Raw genomic sequence first — 15,360 nt, forward strand, 5'->3', positions numbered from 1 at the left:
AGCATTTTATTCCAAATGTTCATATTATATCCAGAGTACAAAAACAGTTGATTTCTGGCTTATGACTTTTAAGGAGTTTGAGTTGCATTTAGTCACTAAATCCCATTACAAAAATAAAGAGCTGACTTTTAACTATTAAAATGTAGATTACATACAGTAACTTTCAGAATGGTTGTAGAACAAGGCACTGAATTGTAGCTGTTGAAAATTAAACCTCAAAACAGCAGAGGCTACAACTTGCAAATTTTCACCTCAACTTCCACCAAACTCCAAATGCTCATTTCCACAGCAAAGAGCCACTTGCTCTGAGCATTTCATTATTCAAGATAAAGAAAATATCATAATAACACAGGAATCCACAGTTGGTGTGTTCTTTTCCCAGATCATGAGCACTGGTAGAAAAGGCAGAAACAGTCCATTTTCCATAGGAGCTGGAGACATCCATCACATATCCATCAAAAACTGGCTGTCATCAACTGAGACAGACAAAGAGAGAAGGAAGGTTAGAGGGTTCAAAGTGTTATGTCACGGTAATATCTAGTTTGCGTCACCCCTATCGCGTGAAACCTGGTACAAACGGTGTGTATATTCCCCTGAAATGGAAATCAGGCTTGCCAACACTGAGAAGGTCAGATGCACATTTGTTTGCGTTTCTCATGAAGTGACTTCAGTCACACTGAAGAGGGACCTTAAGCCTAGATTGGCTTAACATGTTACTGTATATAACCTTATCGTAAAGTGATCCTCTTTTATAATCACTTTTCAAATCTTGAAATACACAACTTTCTCTTTGTATTGAACACTGCATTCTAATAGACGACTATAACCATGTCACTCAAGTGTATTTGAGTACCTGCGGCACACAGAAGGGGATACAATAAATTAAGAATATGCTTAAACCAGTTCCTCAGGTTTGCTTAAGGCTGAAATCGAAAATGACTGCAAATGCTAGTCACACACACACTTCATTGGGCTACATGTGAGAGAAATCAGATGGAGTTGTTGCTTCTTGGGGCACTTGCGACATAAGATGTAACATAAGTGTGAATATGAGCGTGGACATGAGTCTCTTACCAGAGAAATCCTTGCTATCGTAGTCCTGCTCTGCTGGCTTAGCCTGGGGTTGCCCTGGGGGTGTGGTGACCCCCGGAATGTGGGGGAGGCAGCAGGGTGGGGTGCGTGCAATCGGCGAGTTTCGACATTCCAAGAGAAACTTTCGATCATAGGTGATCCGAGTCCCTGCAGGGAAAATATCAATATTAGCTTTGAAGGCCTCCGAAAAGTTAGCACAAGTTCAAAGCATTCTTTCTTTCAAGGGACTTTCTTCCTGTGTTTTTGAGTTCTGTTCAATCCAAGAATACAGGAAAAAAAACATCTTATGTCACCCTAGTTAGAGCCTGTGGAGTTGTTTTGCTCATCTTGGAGTAATGAAAATAAGAAAGAGAGCTGACAGGGGGGTGCTGTCTAAATACACACAGGTAAGAAATCAAGGCACCCCCGTTTAGATGTCCTGTAGCGACCGAAGAACGGCATTAAGCAGGAAAATTTTGCAACACTGCTGGAGTTACTGAAAAACTGTACTGATGACTGATATTGGAGTCAAATAAGAGTAGTCAAACCAGGAATTCAAATAAACTGCAGATTCAAGAGTTCTTAGATATCAAAAGAGATTTGTTTGACAATATGCCAGTCTCCTCTGGAGATGAACACTTGATACAAGTTAGTGTACTTGTTTACCAAGGAGACAACAGTGTTAGTGAAGAGCATGCTTTATATTTACACAAGATATGTGATGTGTGAAGCAAACAAAGAAAAATGGTAACACTTTACAATAAGGTTCCATTCAAAGTGCTTTACATATACATTTGAAAGAAAATACAAGATACATAAAAAAAAAAAACCAATTAAGAACCTGAAATAAGAATAAAAAAGTATTAATGAATTTAAAAAATTAATAAAATGATTAAAATGAAGAAAAAGAATATTAAATTGTTAACACCATCCATAACTGTTGTTAATCTTCCCTGATTAAACAGATGATAACCAAAAATTGTACCAAACAAGATTAATAAATTCTGTAAAAGCATTGCTCATTGCTAGTTCATGAAAACTATTGTAGTTAACTAATGTTATAAAATGGAATCTTACTGCAAAGTGCTACCAGAAAAATAAAGGTAATTATCGCACGTGAAGAAAATATTTGTCATTTCCAATAAAGCTGTAATTTTGTGAAATTGTGCAATTAGTGTCTTCTTTGTGTATATTTAGCATACATAAGATAGCCACGAAATTAGCTTTAGAAAGAAAAGCAATTGATTTTTTTTCCAAACACGTATACAATGACAATTCCAAATATAATTCTATTTAACTCAAGATGATTTCAATTGTTGTGTAAATGATGATGACTTTAAAAGGAATATTCCGGGTTCATTACAAGTTAAGCTCAATCAACAGCATTTGTAGGATATTGTTGATTAACACAAAAAATATTTTCAACTCGTCCCTCCTTTTCTATTAAAAAAAAAAAAAAGAAGCAAAAATCGAGGTTACAGTAAGACAGTTACAATGGAAGTCAATGGGGCCAATTTTCTGAAGGTTTAAAAGGCAGAAATGTGAAGCTTATAATTTTATAAAATCACTCAAATTATTCTGTTAAAACGTATTATTTGAGCTGTAAAGTTGTTTAATTTTATTATTATTTTTTTTTTTATTATTATTATTTTACAGTCGGCAACAAAGTTGTAAAATTGGCTATAACTTTACACAGAAAAGTTTAGTGAGCCATTTTATCACACTGAAATCATGAATATTTTAACGTCTAAAAATTCGCCACATTCACTTCCATTTTAAGTGCCTTACTGGAACCCATATTTTTATTTTTTATTATTATTTTATTTTTTTTAAATAAAAGGACGAACGAGTCGAAATACATTTTGTTAATCAATCTTATGCCACAAATGCTGCTGATTGAGCTTAAATTGTATTGAACCTGGAATATTCCTTTAAGAAAAAATGACAAAATTCTTATGTGATCCATGTCCACTGTTGGACTTGGCAGACAAATTAATTAAATTATATGAGTATGAAAAATGTTTGAGAGTTTATTGTAATAAAATCAATAGGGTAAAAAGGGGTCATTGCTGAAGAAACACAACCCTATTACATTTCTCCACATGAACTTCCACCTTGTGATCAATATTGACTGTTAATGTGGCACGACACGGTTTGTAAATATGCTCAAGATTTACAGAAATCTCTTTAAATCGATCTGTCATTCACATAAAAGGTTACAGATCCTTTAATGGTGTTGCCTCTGGTATTATGACTTCGCTGTCAACAACAGATTTCAACTCGCGTCATCCAAACACACCGTGATTGTCGAAGTAACACGTGACAAACTCACGAAACTATTTCTAAAAAACGATTTATACAGTATTAAAGTCATTTCGAAAATACTAAAATTAGAAATTAAAATATATTCATGCAAATCCATGCAAGAGAAACAGACGTCTGCATCTTACCACCGGGAGTTGTTGAAAACACAGTTCCTCCTGGAGTCTGACTGAAGCAGTCTGGGACATGCGACCAGCTCTTCTCATGGATGGAGCGGCTTGGAATCGGGCAGGTCGACGAAGCTTCGCAGCTGGTTGACATGTTTTCTGCTAAAGGTTAACCAAAGCTAAAGTATCGCTGTAGATGTTGTTGTCTTGCACGATCTGATGCACTACTGCGCTTCTGTGTGCTCCACATGTTGGAGTGTTTGAGGGAGATTTCTCACGTGCTGCAAACTACCAAAATCTGCCCAATCAGAAAGCAGAGGCCCTTGATAGGGAGCAAATGTTTAGAGCCACTTTCTGGAATGTAAACTCTTCGAAATGCAAGAGTTCTAGTAAAGTGCTTCGGTGGGACAAATGGTATAAAAAGCACAACATAATGTGGCAAAACAAATTGTGCTTGGGTGTAAAAAACCATCATTCAATGGTCTTGCAGAAAATATAGGTCATACTCTCACCATATTTTCTTTCTATTGATTACCCTGCAGTAGGTTTTATGTCTCTATCCAGGATTGGCAATGCACCTCACACCTCATTCAGTTTACAGGGCACAGTATAAACCAATCAATCAAAGTAAATTTCAGACACCAGATACATTTCCAACTTTTTATTGAATATTAAGGTAAATATTTCACATTAATACAGGCTACATAAAGTAGAGCCACTATACGACATGAAATTTACTCTCATTTGAACCCTTTTTCTGTATGTAAACAATTATACAGGTATTTACCACTCTAAAAGGTCTGATTTCATTCTTTATGCAATCTAGTTCTTGGCCAAGTATAAATAGCGCACTGTCCTATTGAGCCCTGCTGACCAAGAACACTTTTACATGGGGCTTATATGTCAAAATGGCTATACTACTCAGAATGTATCCTGTTGAACAGGCAATCGATTTGTTCATAGACCGTGGTAAACTCGTTAATCCCACATTTGATTCTCTCTTTTTAGTTAGGCACATCAAGGGTGTCCATCTCTCAAATTTCATAACTTGTTTAACATTTTTTGGGGGACACATCTAGGTTAATACCACGTCTCAGTAATTAGGTAATTATCTTGTTCTTTTTAACGTGTTTCTTGTTACTGCTCCTAGGCCTCTCGATCACTGTGTTTAGTTGACATGATTCAGATGTACATTTCCCACATGTGGGGCCCAAGTGCCTGGCCATACCTGCAACAACAAGGATTCAAAGAGTTACAGTCCAGCAAAAGGGGATACAATTCAAAAACTAAAATGGTCTGCTTTCACTTCTAGCAGGAGCAGAGGTCAACTAAGAGCCATTACCTGCTGTGGGTCTGAATTTTCAGCCGAGTTGGGAACAACTTTTAGGATAGGATTCCAGGCAGGGTCAGATGTGTGAAGACCATTGTATACAGGGCCTCCAGGACCCTCTGCCATCTGAGGGTGTGGAGGGATCATCGTGCCACCATACATTGACATTGGCAGCCCCTAGACATCCCAAAACAAACATTCATCAATAAAAACTATGAATGCCAATCCCTCTTTTTGGACTGAACTAAAAATGACAATCTAAATGTAGGTTTTTAGATAGACAAGGAAAAAAGAGCTAAGACAACCTTTGGAATTGAAATCATATTCTTAAAGAATGTGTCACATTGCAGGGTGTGCTAATTAGTTACTACCACACCTTTGGAAAATCCATGAAGTTGGTGGGCAGGGGTTGGTGGTAGGTGTTAGAAGGAGCCACGATCCCAGTGTCATCTCGTTCCATAGCCTGGTGCTGGGAGAAGGCAGACTGCTCCTGCATCTGTTGGTGCATCACTGGCCCTCCCATCAAGGGCTGAGACCAGCCTGACATTGTCTCTGTGAACAAGACAGAGAAATTCATTTACTAACTCAACTACCTTTCCCAGATCGCCACATTTAGCATAGTGGGTTACTAGGGATGCTGCAATCAGGATCTTTACAGCCGTTACAGATTAGCAATGTTCTAGTCTTCTGATAGGCCAAGTCCGATCATTTAACCTTTTATTTTATTAACCGTGTTATATCCGGTTATGTGCAAGCTTTCGGCTCACTGTCATTGTTAACTGAATTATCATGTTGGTAACACCAACCATTATTGTCATTTCACTAATATCATCATTATTATTAATATTTATTAATTTCAAAATTTTTCTTGCATCATATTATATTATCTAAATATTATGTTGAAAAACAATTTTTATACCTACAATCTGCCTTTCCATTTATTCAGTGTTGGTAATATTAGTTCCTCTTTCACTTGTTTCTGCTTTGAGCTTTAATGAGTGGAACACTCTCGTGAGGGAAGAGATGAAAGGAGAATGGAGGAAAAGTGCATGTTTGCAGACTCAACAGGTGCTACTGTTAATGCCGTTTGCTCGGGAGTCATTTAATAAAGATGTTTAAATTATACCTCATCTTGTAACCGCGTTATGATAACTATGCCCGGCAGAGACTGATGCTGTGTCCCAATTCACCTACTTATACTATGCCTTTAAAGTGTGTACTCTTTTTGTGATGAAAAAGTGTGCACTTTTTAGTGTGTAGCAAAAAAGTGTGCAAGTATTGGGACATACCATAACTCCATAAAATTGGGTCTTGAAACAAAAGAACCCTCAGTCGCATTGTTACGACACACTGTACACAAGATTTTCATATTCGCCATACCGCTCACACTGCATCGTTCTTTACTCCCGAATCAAGTTTGTTGTCTTACAAAACTCAGCCTGTGTTCTCTACACACCCATGATGGCATGACAGTGATGCTGAAGTCTTGAAGGAATCACCTGTCTTTTGCAAAATGGGCGATCGTTTTATGTGATTGGATAAATTATGAGACCACAAATCGATCGGAGCATTGCTATGGGTTACCTAAGCAAAAACAATCTCATTTCACGTTTTGACTAATAGAACTGACTAGTAGTATGTCTCAGCCGCAGACTTACCGGAGGCACTGCCCACTCCAAAAGACCAGATGCCACCCTGTCCAACTGGTGGCGTGTAGCTGGTGGGCAACATGGTGTGACTGACTGAGCCGGTTTGTCGGATGCGGGCCAGACGCTCAGTTCCAATTGGAGGGGGCACTTTGCGGTCCTGCTGGTTGGAGCTACTGGGTTTTGCCTGGATCAGAGCGGGAGTCACCGTAGATGTGCAATGAGGCGAGGATGCCCCAGAGGACACAGATGGCACAGGAGACTCACCTAAACAAGCCACGATAATTTAGACAGGAAGAGAGACAGATGCAAAACAAAGAACATTTGATAAGATCCAACAGAAAAAATGGTAACATCAGGAAGAAAACATGAACTATAATCTTGAATAAAAAGTAATGTGCTTGGTGTATCTGCATTAAATGAGGACTTGTTTGTTTTCATACATGAATTGGAGGCACTCCAGGGATGGGGAGAGAAGTGCTGGCGGCTAAAGGAGGGTGCACCCACAGGAGCTGGACCGTGCAGGAACACAGGGCTGGCTGACATGCTTGTGGTAAAGCTGGTGAGGGCAGCAGATGAAGACATGGAGTTGCCTGTGGGGTCCATTGGATGCATTCCTGTGTTTCAGAGAAAACACAAGTGTTTTACTAAAAAAAAAAAAACAATCTTCCAAAAAAACAAAAAGGTCTTCAGCAAGAGTGCCTATTATTGACAGGTAGCACTCACCAATGGGACTGGAGACCATCCTCTGTGAGGAGCAGCGATACCCTGGAGCTTTCGAGCCATCAGGACATGGCATGACATTTTCCATTTGCCCCATTGCCCCCATGTAAGCGGTAGGTTGGGCACTGTAGGGTTGCTCAGGTGGGGTGCGAGCAGGTAGATGGCAGGCCCCCCAAACCTGGTTGTTACCCACCTGGTTGTTGTCGAAGATGCTGCTGAAGTGATTGAAGAGAGCTGCAGGGCCGAAGTTGGGGGGCAGTTGCGCTTTTCCGCTGTGCAGATGCATTTGAGAGCCGTTCATCATACCCATGGTGGAGGATATTGGAAGGGAGTGAGGGGGCATTCCTGTAGGTGCCAGGCTGGGCTGAGGTGGAGGCTGTTGTTGCTGCTGCGGCAGTGGTTGTTTGAGCAGCTCCTGTGAAGTTCCTGGAGGCACAAACACAGACTGCTGCTCCTGCAGGGCACTTGCAGCCATTGGGTAGTAGTGTGTCGGTGGCTGCATGCGTGGGGACACACCGGGGGTGGCATAATGAGGTATGGTGCTGCTGGTGTTAGTAACTGTACTGCTGCAGGTGGGAGGGGGCAGGCGCGTGACAGGGTGAGATGACCCTGGCTGAGATGAGGAAGAGGAACAGGGTTCTGTGCTGGAGGGAAACTGTGGCGGAAGCTGCTGTCGGCTCTCAGGCTGCACGGGCACCATCGAGGAGCCCGACGGAGATGAAGTGAAGTGCAGGGGAGCAGAGGGGCTGGAGCCATCAGATTGAGCTCCTGCAATAGGTGCAGAGAGCTCTGTGATGGGCTTCTCTTTAGCAGGGGTGCTGAGGTTTGCTGGCTCTGGCTTGGTGGGTGGATGATGCTGTGAGGGTGGAGCAATGGGCGCAGATGCAGGCGGAGGGGTTGTGGGGGTGGTGGGAGTGCAGCTGATGGGAGAGGCAGCAACTTGCGTTGGGGTAGCACTGCTGCCATTAGTGGCCACAGCAACTCCAGCCCCTGACTTGGGCTCTGCTGAGAAAAGCTGCTTCCTGACAGAGGAAGGCGTGGGGGTGTTGGTAGGTGCAGAACTAGTGGGAGAGGTGGTGGAGGCAGTGAGAGCCGAGATGCTGGACACAGAAGCAGCAGGGTGATCAATATGGGCAGGAGCTGAGGTGGTGGAGCGTGTGAGAGAACTATTGCCGTGTTTGGGGGAGCTGTTAGCACTACCAGGGCTCACAGGACGCACAGGGAATGGACCCCAGGTATTGGGGGAGGACGGGAAAGTGCCACCGAACTGCGCCATGGGCAAACGAGGGTGGCGGATCTGATGCATAGTATGGGCTGCAAGAAGGGCCAGCTGAGGATGAGCATAAGCAAGTGGTGGCAAAGAAACAAAGGGAGGCCTGACACCCTGTGCCACACTTTTGCCCAATTTGCCAGCCTGCTGAGCTGTTGAGTTAGTGGAGGATTGAAAAGACATGCTGGAGGTGGGCAACACAGATGGCAGGCCTTTTGAACTGGCTGCAGTAGTGCTGGTGGCTCCAGTGGAGGTTGTGTAGGTGGAGCTGATTTTGGTGTTGGCGCCAGGTGGCCGGATGTGGTTACGAGGGATCAGGTCCTCCAGCTCTTTGGCAGGGTCTTGGATCAGTGCGTTGATCAGCTGCACAGCGTGCCTTGTGGACTCTGTACCACCTCTGCAAGTGAGCACATTTAAGAAATTATACACAGCACTGTGCAAAAGTCTAAGGCACATTAGATGTTTTAGAAAAACATTTGTCTTAAGATGATTATTTTATATCTTTTGCTGTAGTGTGTCAATTGTCTATTGCAAATAGAATTGAATAGAAGTAGAACAAGGAGTCATGCAATAGATGCTATGGCCTTCACAGAGCCTGAATCTCAACTTCATTAAGTAAATCTGGGATTACATGAAGTGACAGAAGCAATTTAGACAGCATAAACACATAAAAATGTGGCAAGATTCTTGGAACAACCTATCTGCAAACCACATTGAAAAGTGTACCTAGGAGAATTGGTGCCATATAAAAAAAAAAAAAATACGGTGGTCAAACCAAATATTGATTCAGTTGTTTTTATGTATACTCCACTTTGTAACAATTTAATTGATCAATAAAACGTTTATGGCATTCATTTTTAAAACATTCCCACTAAAAATTTTTCACAACTGCCAGACTTTTGCACATTTGTGCAAACTTTCACTACTCCTCTCAACATTTTCTATGGACGGTCAGCCTTATTTGTACCTGATTGTAATCATTCTCTCTCCATTCTTGTCCTTTTGCTTGTCCACGTCAATGTGTGCACCCGTAACGTCTTGGATAGCCGTAATGTTGCAGCCACCTCTACCCATGATCCGAGACACCACAGAAGCAGGGACAGAGAGTTTCTTGGATCTAGAGTAGAAATGATAAAGCACAATAAAAGGTATTTATAAAAAAAAAAAAAATTATATTATATTATATTATATTATATATATATATATATATATATATATATATATATATATATTTGTGCGCCCCTCACCTCCGAACCACCTCTTTCCACCCCTCTTCTCTCTTCTGGCCCCTCTTTGGGCTAGTGAGATTCATCTTAATGTTGGGCGAGGTGACTGGCAGTGAAATGGTCTTGAACGAGGAGGGTAGGGAACTGGGGGTCAAGTCACTGTTGATCTCAAACAATCTGTTAGCAAATGAGAATACAGCAAGATATTAAATTTTCTCTCCATGAACAATTTTTCACAAGGATGCAAATGTGATATACTGGCATGTTAATTATTCATTGACAATAGAGACCTAAACAAACCCTTTTATCAAATTTGCTATTCGAAATTGTTTGCAAATGAAAGCCAAATTTTCACTACCATGTTCAAGAAAATAAACAATTGAACATGGCTAAGATTTGTCAAATGCCTTCTCTCTGCATTTTTTACCTGAATGGCAAAATAAGCCATAGAACAGTGGCAAGCAGAAGATCAATTCTTACTTTTGCTGTGGTTTGGAGATGGACACTGTGACCCTCTCCTCACGAGAGCCTTGCAGTGATGGTCCCTGTCTTTTCTCACTTGCGATCTGGGGCTGGTGGGAGCCCAAAGGGGCAGTGAATGAAAAGGACGACAACGAGGGTGGGTCTGCAAGCTCCTGACTTTTACTGCCGTTGCTGCTCTCACTGTTACAGTCAGTGCTGTCCAGATTATCAGAGTCACTGGTGCCTCCAGGTGCCCCACCTCCACGGGGTTCTCCATGGATCTTGTTTTTGTCTGCTTTTTGCTGCGCCAGCGCCATCTGTGGGTCTTGAAGGATGATTGGCTCGCTGGGCGAATCCTTGGTCTTGTTCTTTTTGCTCTTTCGATTGGTGCTTGGCGTGGTGGCCACATTTGCTCGTTTTTTACCGAAAGTGTTGGTGAAGGTCATGGAGGTGGCGGAGATACCAATGGTTGTGGTGGTGGTAGCACTTGGGGGCTCAATGGGAACCTCCACCTCTGCAGGACAACAATGACAAGAGTTCACAAGATGCTACCGGAAGCACTGACAAAACTAAATACTGTAAAGAGTGATGTTTTCTATATGACATTTGGGCATGAACCTCTGAGAGCGTTTCTCACCTTCGCCAGAGTCATCCTTCTGATCCTGCATCTCAGAGAACTCCTCTTTTACTTTGGCCTCTTCTTCCTCCAGTTTCCTTTTCTGCTCTTCCTTCTTTTTCTTGCGCTTCTCCTTTCGCTTCTCTCGCTTTGCAGCTAGAGCTTGTTTTTTACTTTCTTCACGAGACTGTCATCAAAAAGTTCGGGAAAAATAAATTTACCATGATGATTCTGCTGCACAATATGACTAACAGCAAGATCCTCAATCAGTAGTGAGTTAGTTTAATACTCATCAAGCATGTGATTATTATGGTGAACATCTGAAAACAAAACTAACCTTCTCCAGATCAAGCTCCTTCAGCAGAATGCTGGCATTCTTGTTTGCTTCAGCCGCCTGCTGATCTTTGGCTTTGACAATGGTCTCCATGCACTGATGACACTTCTTCAGCAATTCCTACAGAGTGGAATGTGTATCCATGAATAAAAGGCTTACAAGAAAATCAAGCCATAGAAATGTTCTTCCCAGGATACATTCTAAATCATCATGATAAAGTAAGTTGTCTTCTGCAATGGTCTTTTGTACCTTATCTGCAATAGTTGCAATATATCTCATGCACTCAATGTCAGACGGGAACTGGTTGACTTCCTTCACCAAGTACTGCACCACTTTCACATGACCCTAAAAACATGCCAAACACAATTCACTGCTTCATGCATGTGTATTCTAATCATTCTCCATCTTATATCATCTTTTCAAAAGTACAGCATTGGTGGCATTAAATCACAAGTCAAGAAATCCATTCATTATATGAACACCATGGTAAAACTGCTTACCTTGCGGAACGCTGCCATGAGGGGAGTGATCTTGCGGTTGTCAGCTGCATCCACATCGGCTCCAGCCTGCACTAACAGCTGCACCACATCAAAGTGGCCTCCGTTAGCAGCCAGCCACAAAGGGGTGTTCCCCTTCTTATTTCGAACATCAATGTGAGCCCCTCTGCATAAACAGGAGAAAAAGCAGCATGATCAATGCAGTGCCAAAGATAAAACATTCTAGAAGTTCTTACATGTTGTGAGGGAAATTCATCTATGAAGAATGACTGGCACTGATTACTTTGTGTACTACAGTCATAAAGACGCACCTGCTGATGAGAAGCTCACAGAACTTGTAGTGACCCTTGTCTGCAGCAATGGTGAGAGCAGTGTCGCGAGAGGAGGGAACCGGAGGAGCATTGACATCCGCCCCTTTATCCAACAAGACACGGCCAACTTCAGCATAACCACCTGATGCAGCCTCCATGAGAGGGGTGAGGCCCGTCTGGTGGAAGGAAATGTCCCGTTAGCATTTAGTTTTACATTTCAGTAAAGAAAAAACATCGTGTTCCAACTCAGAAGTGTATTGTCTAGTTTTTAAAGGAATACTCTGTGTTCAATACAAGTCAAACTCAATCGACAGCATTTGTGGCATAATGTTGATTACCACAAAAAATAATTTTAACCCTTTCAGCTTGGATGCGAGTCCACGAGAGAAAAAAATAATCAAAATATTAATAACTACAGTCTTGACCAACACAAAAAAGGTATCGTTTGAAAGCTGCACTTTACAATGCATGTAGGCATTGGACAAACTGAACAAGTGCTTTGAAATTTGCAGACAAATCAGAAGTGTTCCGTTTTGATAATTTATTTAAAAAATTGCACTGTACATACTGCAATCAGTAAAAACAAACTGATCAAATGTGTCATATGTTGTTGGAAAGCTCTCAAAGAGTTGAATACAACCAGCCTATTTGTTTTATTCACAGACAAAAATAGCGAGTAAAAGCAAAGTATATGTCTTTGACAATATGCCGCTTTTTCTCCTATAACTTCACGAAAAATAAACAGAACATAAAATATCACATACCATTACTTAGAAGAGGTGATTATCTTTCAAACAAGCTCTCACAAAAGGTAACCAGATGCATAGATCATTAGATGATCCACACAAAGCACGATGTTACATATGGCCACCAGGAGATGGCACCATGTAAATGATACAACCTCGATGCAAACATACTGACCACATTTACATGCACTTAAATGAGTTTAGTGATTTTGCACCATGCCAGCTTCCAAGGCTATTTTCATGGAGAAAAACAAGTTAGAATACATTTAAAGGTAGAGTGTATACAAGTTTTTAAAATTTATTGTCGATAAGAACTCAAAACTGATTCAGGGTTGACTTTGTTAAAAATCTCTTCAAAAGTGTTTGCGGAGTAAAATAATACCCTAAAAGAAATAAATCCAGCACAATCAAAAAAATATGTTTTAAGTATAGTGGATTCTGGCATGCTGTGCATAATGGTAGATCTTTGTCTGATATTAGGAACATATGTGTGAGTCTGGAATGTCCTATTCGGCAACAGGTGTAAATGATCAGATCCCAGCGATTACTGAAATTAAAGATGTGTCTTTTGCCCACTACAGGGCTGATTTCATGCAATATGCTTGTAATGCATTGATCCCATTCAGTTTGCCATTTGTTGCTGATGTAAGAGATTATGGTAGGTTTCAGATCCGAGGGTGGTATGGAGCTACATGCACTTATGAAAGCAGGTTATTCCAGGGTTTTTGCAGAAAGCGGCATTCTGAAACATCATGTAAACGAGAATGGCGATTTCCTTATGCCGTTAAAGAGATTAAGAGAAAGCGGTTTAACACACCTAGGTTTCTCCCGGAGAATGCATCTTAATGTGGCGTGTAAATACATAAGCAGCATTCTAACCGGTTACTGAGGTGTGCGCATGTGCGTGAACAGACCGGATAACAAACGTCATAGGATGGAGTCCAACAACAAGTCAACACAGCGGAAAGAATTACAGTGGGAAAAGAACACACACACTATCAACTACACCCATTTATGCACACCAATGTAAAATATCGACGGTCCCTCACGTTCGCATATATGCACTGGTACATTGAGGGAATCCCGGAGTTTTATGTAACTCTGGGATTTTATGTGTGCTGAGTGACTCCAGCCAGGTCTCCTAAACAACCAAATTGGCCCGGTTGCTAGGGAGGGTAGAGCCACATGGGGTAACCTCCTCCTGGTCACTATAATGTGTGGTTCTTGCTCTCGGTGGGGCGTGTGGCGAGATGTAAACAAAATGCGTTAACGTGATTTTAATGTGATAAAATAGCGTTTCTGTGTAAATTTCTATCCAATTTAATAATTTTGTTGCGATGACGACATGATATAAATCCTAAAACTCTAAAATGATTGTCAAAACAACAATTTAAACTTTACAGCTCAAATAATACACAAGTTTTAAAAGAAGAATTAATGTAAGTGCTTTTATAAAATTAAAAGCTTCACATTTCTGCCTTTAAACCCAGCAAAAATTGGCTCCATTCACTTCCATTGTAAGTGCCCCAATGTAACCCTGTCTTTTTTTTTTTTTTAGTAGGGACGAGTCAAAATAATGTTTTGTTGTAATCAACAATGCCGCAAATGCTGTCGATTGAGCTTAACTTGAATTGAACCTGGAACATTCCTTTAACTTTGACAATTGACATCACCCAAGGAGGCATTTCAAATTCAACCTTGACATTTAGTTTAACCATGTGTTAGTTTTTACTAATAGCATTGTATTAAACTGGCAAAACAGCATTTTCCCTTTTTTACTTCCTACAACTGTACATAATTTAGGCATATGGTATAGATTTTAAAGCCAGACTATCTCAGGTTCATATAAAGATATGAATACACATTTATACGCAAAAGTGCAGGAAGTTAGGTTGGAACAAACCTTGGCACGGTGTTCCACATTGGCCTTGCGGTCCAACAGCAGGCTGACAACCTCTGCCCGACCCTGGAAGCAGGCCAGGGTCAGTGCTGTGTTGCGATTTGTCTCGATTTGAGCATTGATATCAGAACCCATATCCAAAAGCAGCTTCACCGCAGGCACATGGCCGTTCATGGCTGCCAACATTAGTGGAGAAATGCCCAGCTTACTGCCAGTCCTGAAAGAGTAACATAGGTTTATGCAGTGGCCAGAGGGAGAGAGTTACACTATAACTAAAAAGAATGAGTATGTCTTTAAGGTGTCGTAAGCAATTTTAACAGTCCTAGAACTTCCACCAGACTTGGATGCTGAATAAGTCATGGCCCCTCTTTCCAAAAAAAGATACGCACATATACCCAGAGACGCTTAGAGACCACTGTTATCAGAGATAACAGTGAGAGCAGGAGAGAGTTTTAATATCACAGGTATGAAAAATAAACATGTAATTTGATGTCCACAAACCTGGACAGTTACACTGACCTTGTATAAGTACAGTGACGTTAAAAGCCACGGTAGCAAAATACCGTTTTCAAACTGTCAACTGTCAAACTGACCGCAGACAATTTTTTTGTTCACAGAGATTAGCGTCATCACAGAGGCAGGTGTGATATTTCATGGCACTTATTTCAATGACATCTTTCAGGGAATAGGGGCATTTTCTGCATGTCATTTCATGAAGAAAATAAAAATGCTTACAGCACCATTAATTTCTCTTAATATGAGTCTTAAGTCATCTAATCAAGTCGATGGGAGTGTGTAG

General features: G+C 41.1%; 2 protein-coding genes across 4 annotated transcripts in view; both read right to left on the minus strand.

The window, feature by feature from the left end:
• eif4ebp3 (eukaryotic translation initiation factor 4E binding protein 3) lies at positions 1 to 3,739 on the minus strand. Its single transcript, XM_051677430.1, has 3 exons — positions 3,522 to 3,739; positions 1,075 to 1,239; positions 1 to 476 (listed from the first exon to the last, which is right to left on the minus strand). Exons 1-3 carry the CDS (start codon positions 3,652 to 3,654, stop codon positions 445 to 447), a joined length of 330 nt encoding a protein of 109 aa, XP_051533390.1. The 5' UTR covers positions 3,655 to 3,739; the 3' UTR covers positions 1 to 444.
• A 407-nt stretch (positions 3,740 to 4,146) lies between these two features.
• The window catches only part of LOC127428648 (ankyrin repeat and KH domain-containing protein 1-like), a 61,313-nt gene continuing 50,099 nt past the window's right edge, over positions 4,147 to 15,360 (minus strand). For all 3 annotated transcript variants that reach the window (XM_051677139.1, XM_051677138.1, XM_051677140.1), the window contains 15 exons: positions 14,565 to 14,778; positions 11,916 to 12,091; positions 11,608 to 11,770; positions 11,357 to 11,452; positions 11,111 to 11,227; positions 10,795 to 10,960; positions 10,176 to 10,671; positions 9,717 to 9,872; positions 9,437 to 9,586; positions 7,203 to 8,866; positions 6,920 to 7,093; positions 6,489 to 6,743; positions 5,207 to 5,382; positions 4,843 to 5,007; positions 4,147 to 4,728 (listed from right to left, as the gene is read on the minus strand). In XM_051677139.1, coding sequence (XP_051533099.1) covers positions 4,669 to 4,728; positions 4,843 to 5,007; positions 5,207 to 5,382; positions 6,489 to 6,743; positions 6,920 to 7,093; positions 7,203 to 8,866; positions 9,437 to 9,586; positions 9,717 to 9,872; positions 10,176 to 10,671; positions 10,795 to 10,960; positions 11,111 to 11,227; positions 11,357 to 11,452; positions 11,608 to 11,770; positions 11,916 to 12,091; positions 14,565 to 14,778 — 4,228 coding nt within the window. In that variant the 3' untranslated portion in view covers positions 4,147 to 4,668. The remainder of the gene's footprint in view (positions 4,729 to 4,842; positions 5,008 to 5,206; positions 5,383 to 6,488; positions 6,744 to 6,919; positions 7,094 to 7,202; positions 8,867 to 9,436; positions 9,587 to 9,716; positions 9,873 to 10,175; positions 10,672 to 10,794; positions 10,961 to 11,110; positions 11,228 to 11,356; positions 11,453 to 11,607; positions 11,771 to 11,915; positions 12,092 to 14,564; positions 14,779 to 15,360) is intronic.

Source organism: Myxocyprinus asiaticus, chromosome 38 (genome assembly GCF_019703515.2).
Source record: "Myxocyprinus asiaticus isolate MX2 ecotype Aquarium Trade chromosome 38, UBuf_Myxa_2, whole genome shotgun sequence".
Classification (NCBI taxonomy): Eukaryota; Metazoa; Chordata; class Actinopteri; order Cypriniformes; family Catostomidae; genus Myxocyprinus; species Myxocyprinus asiaticus.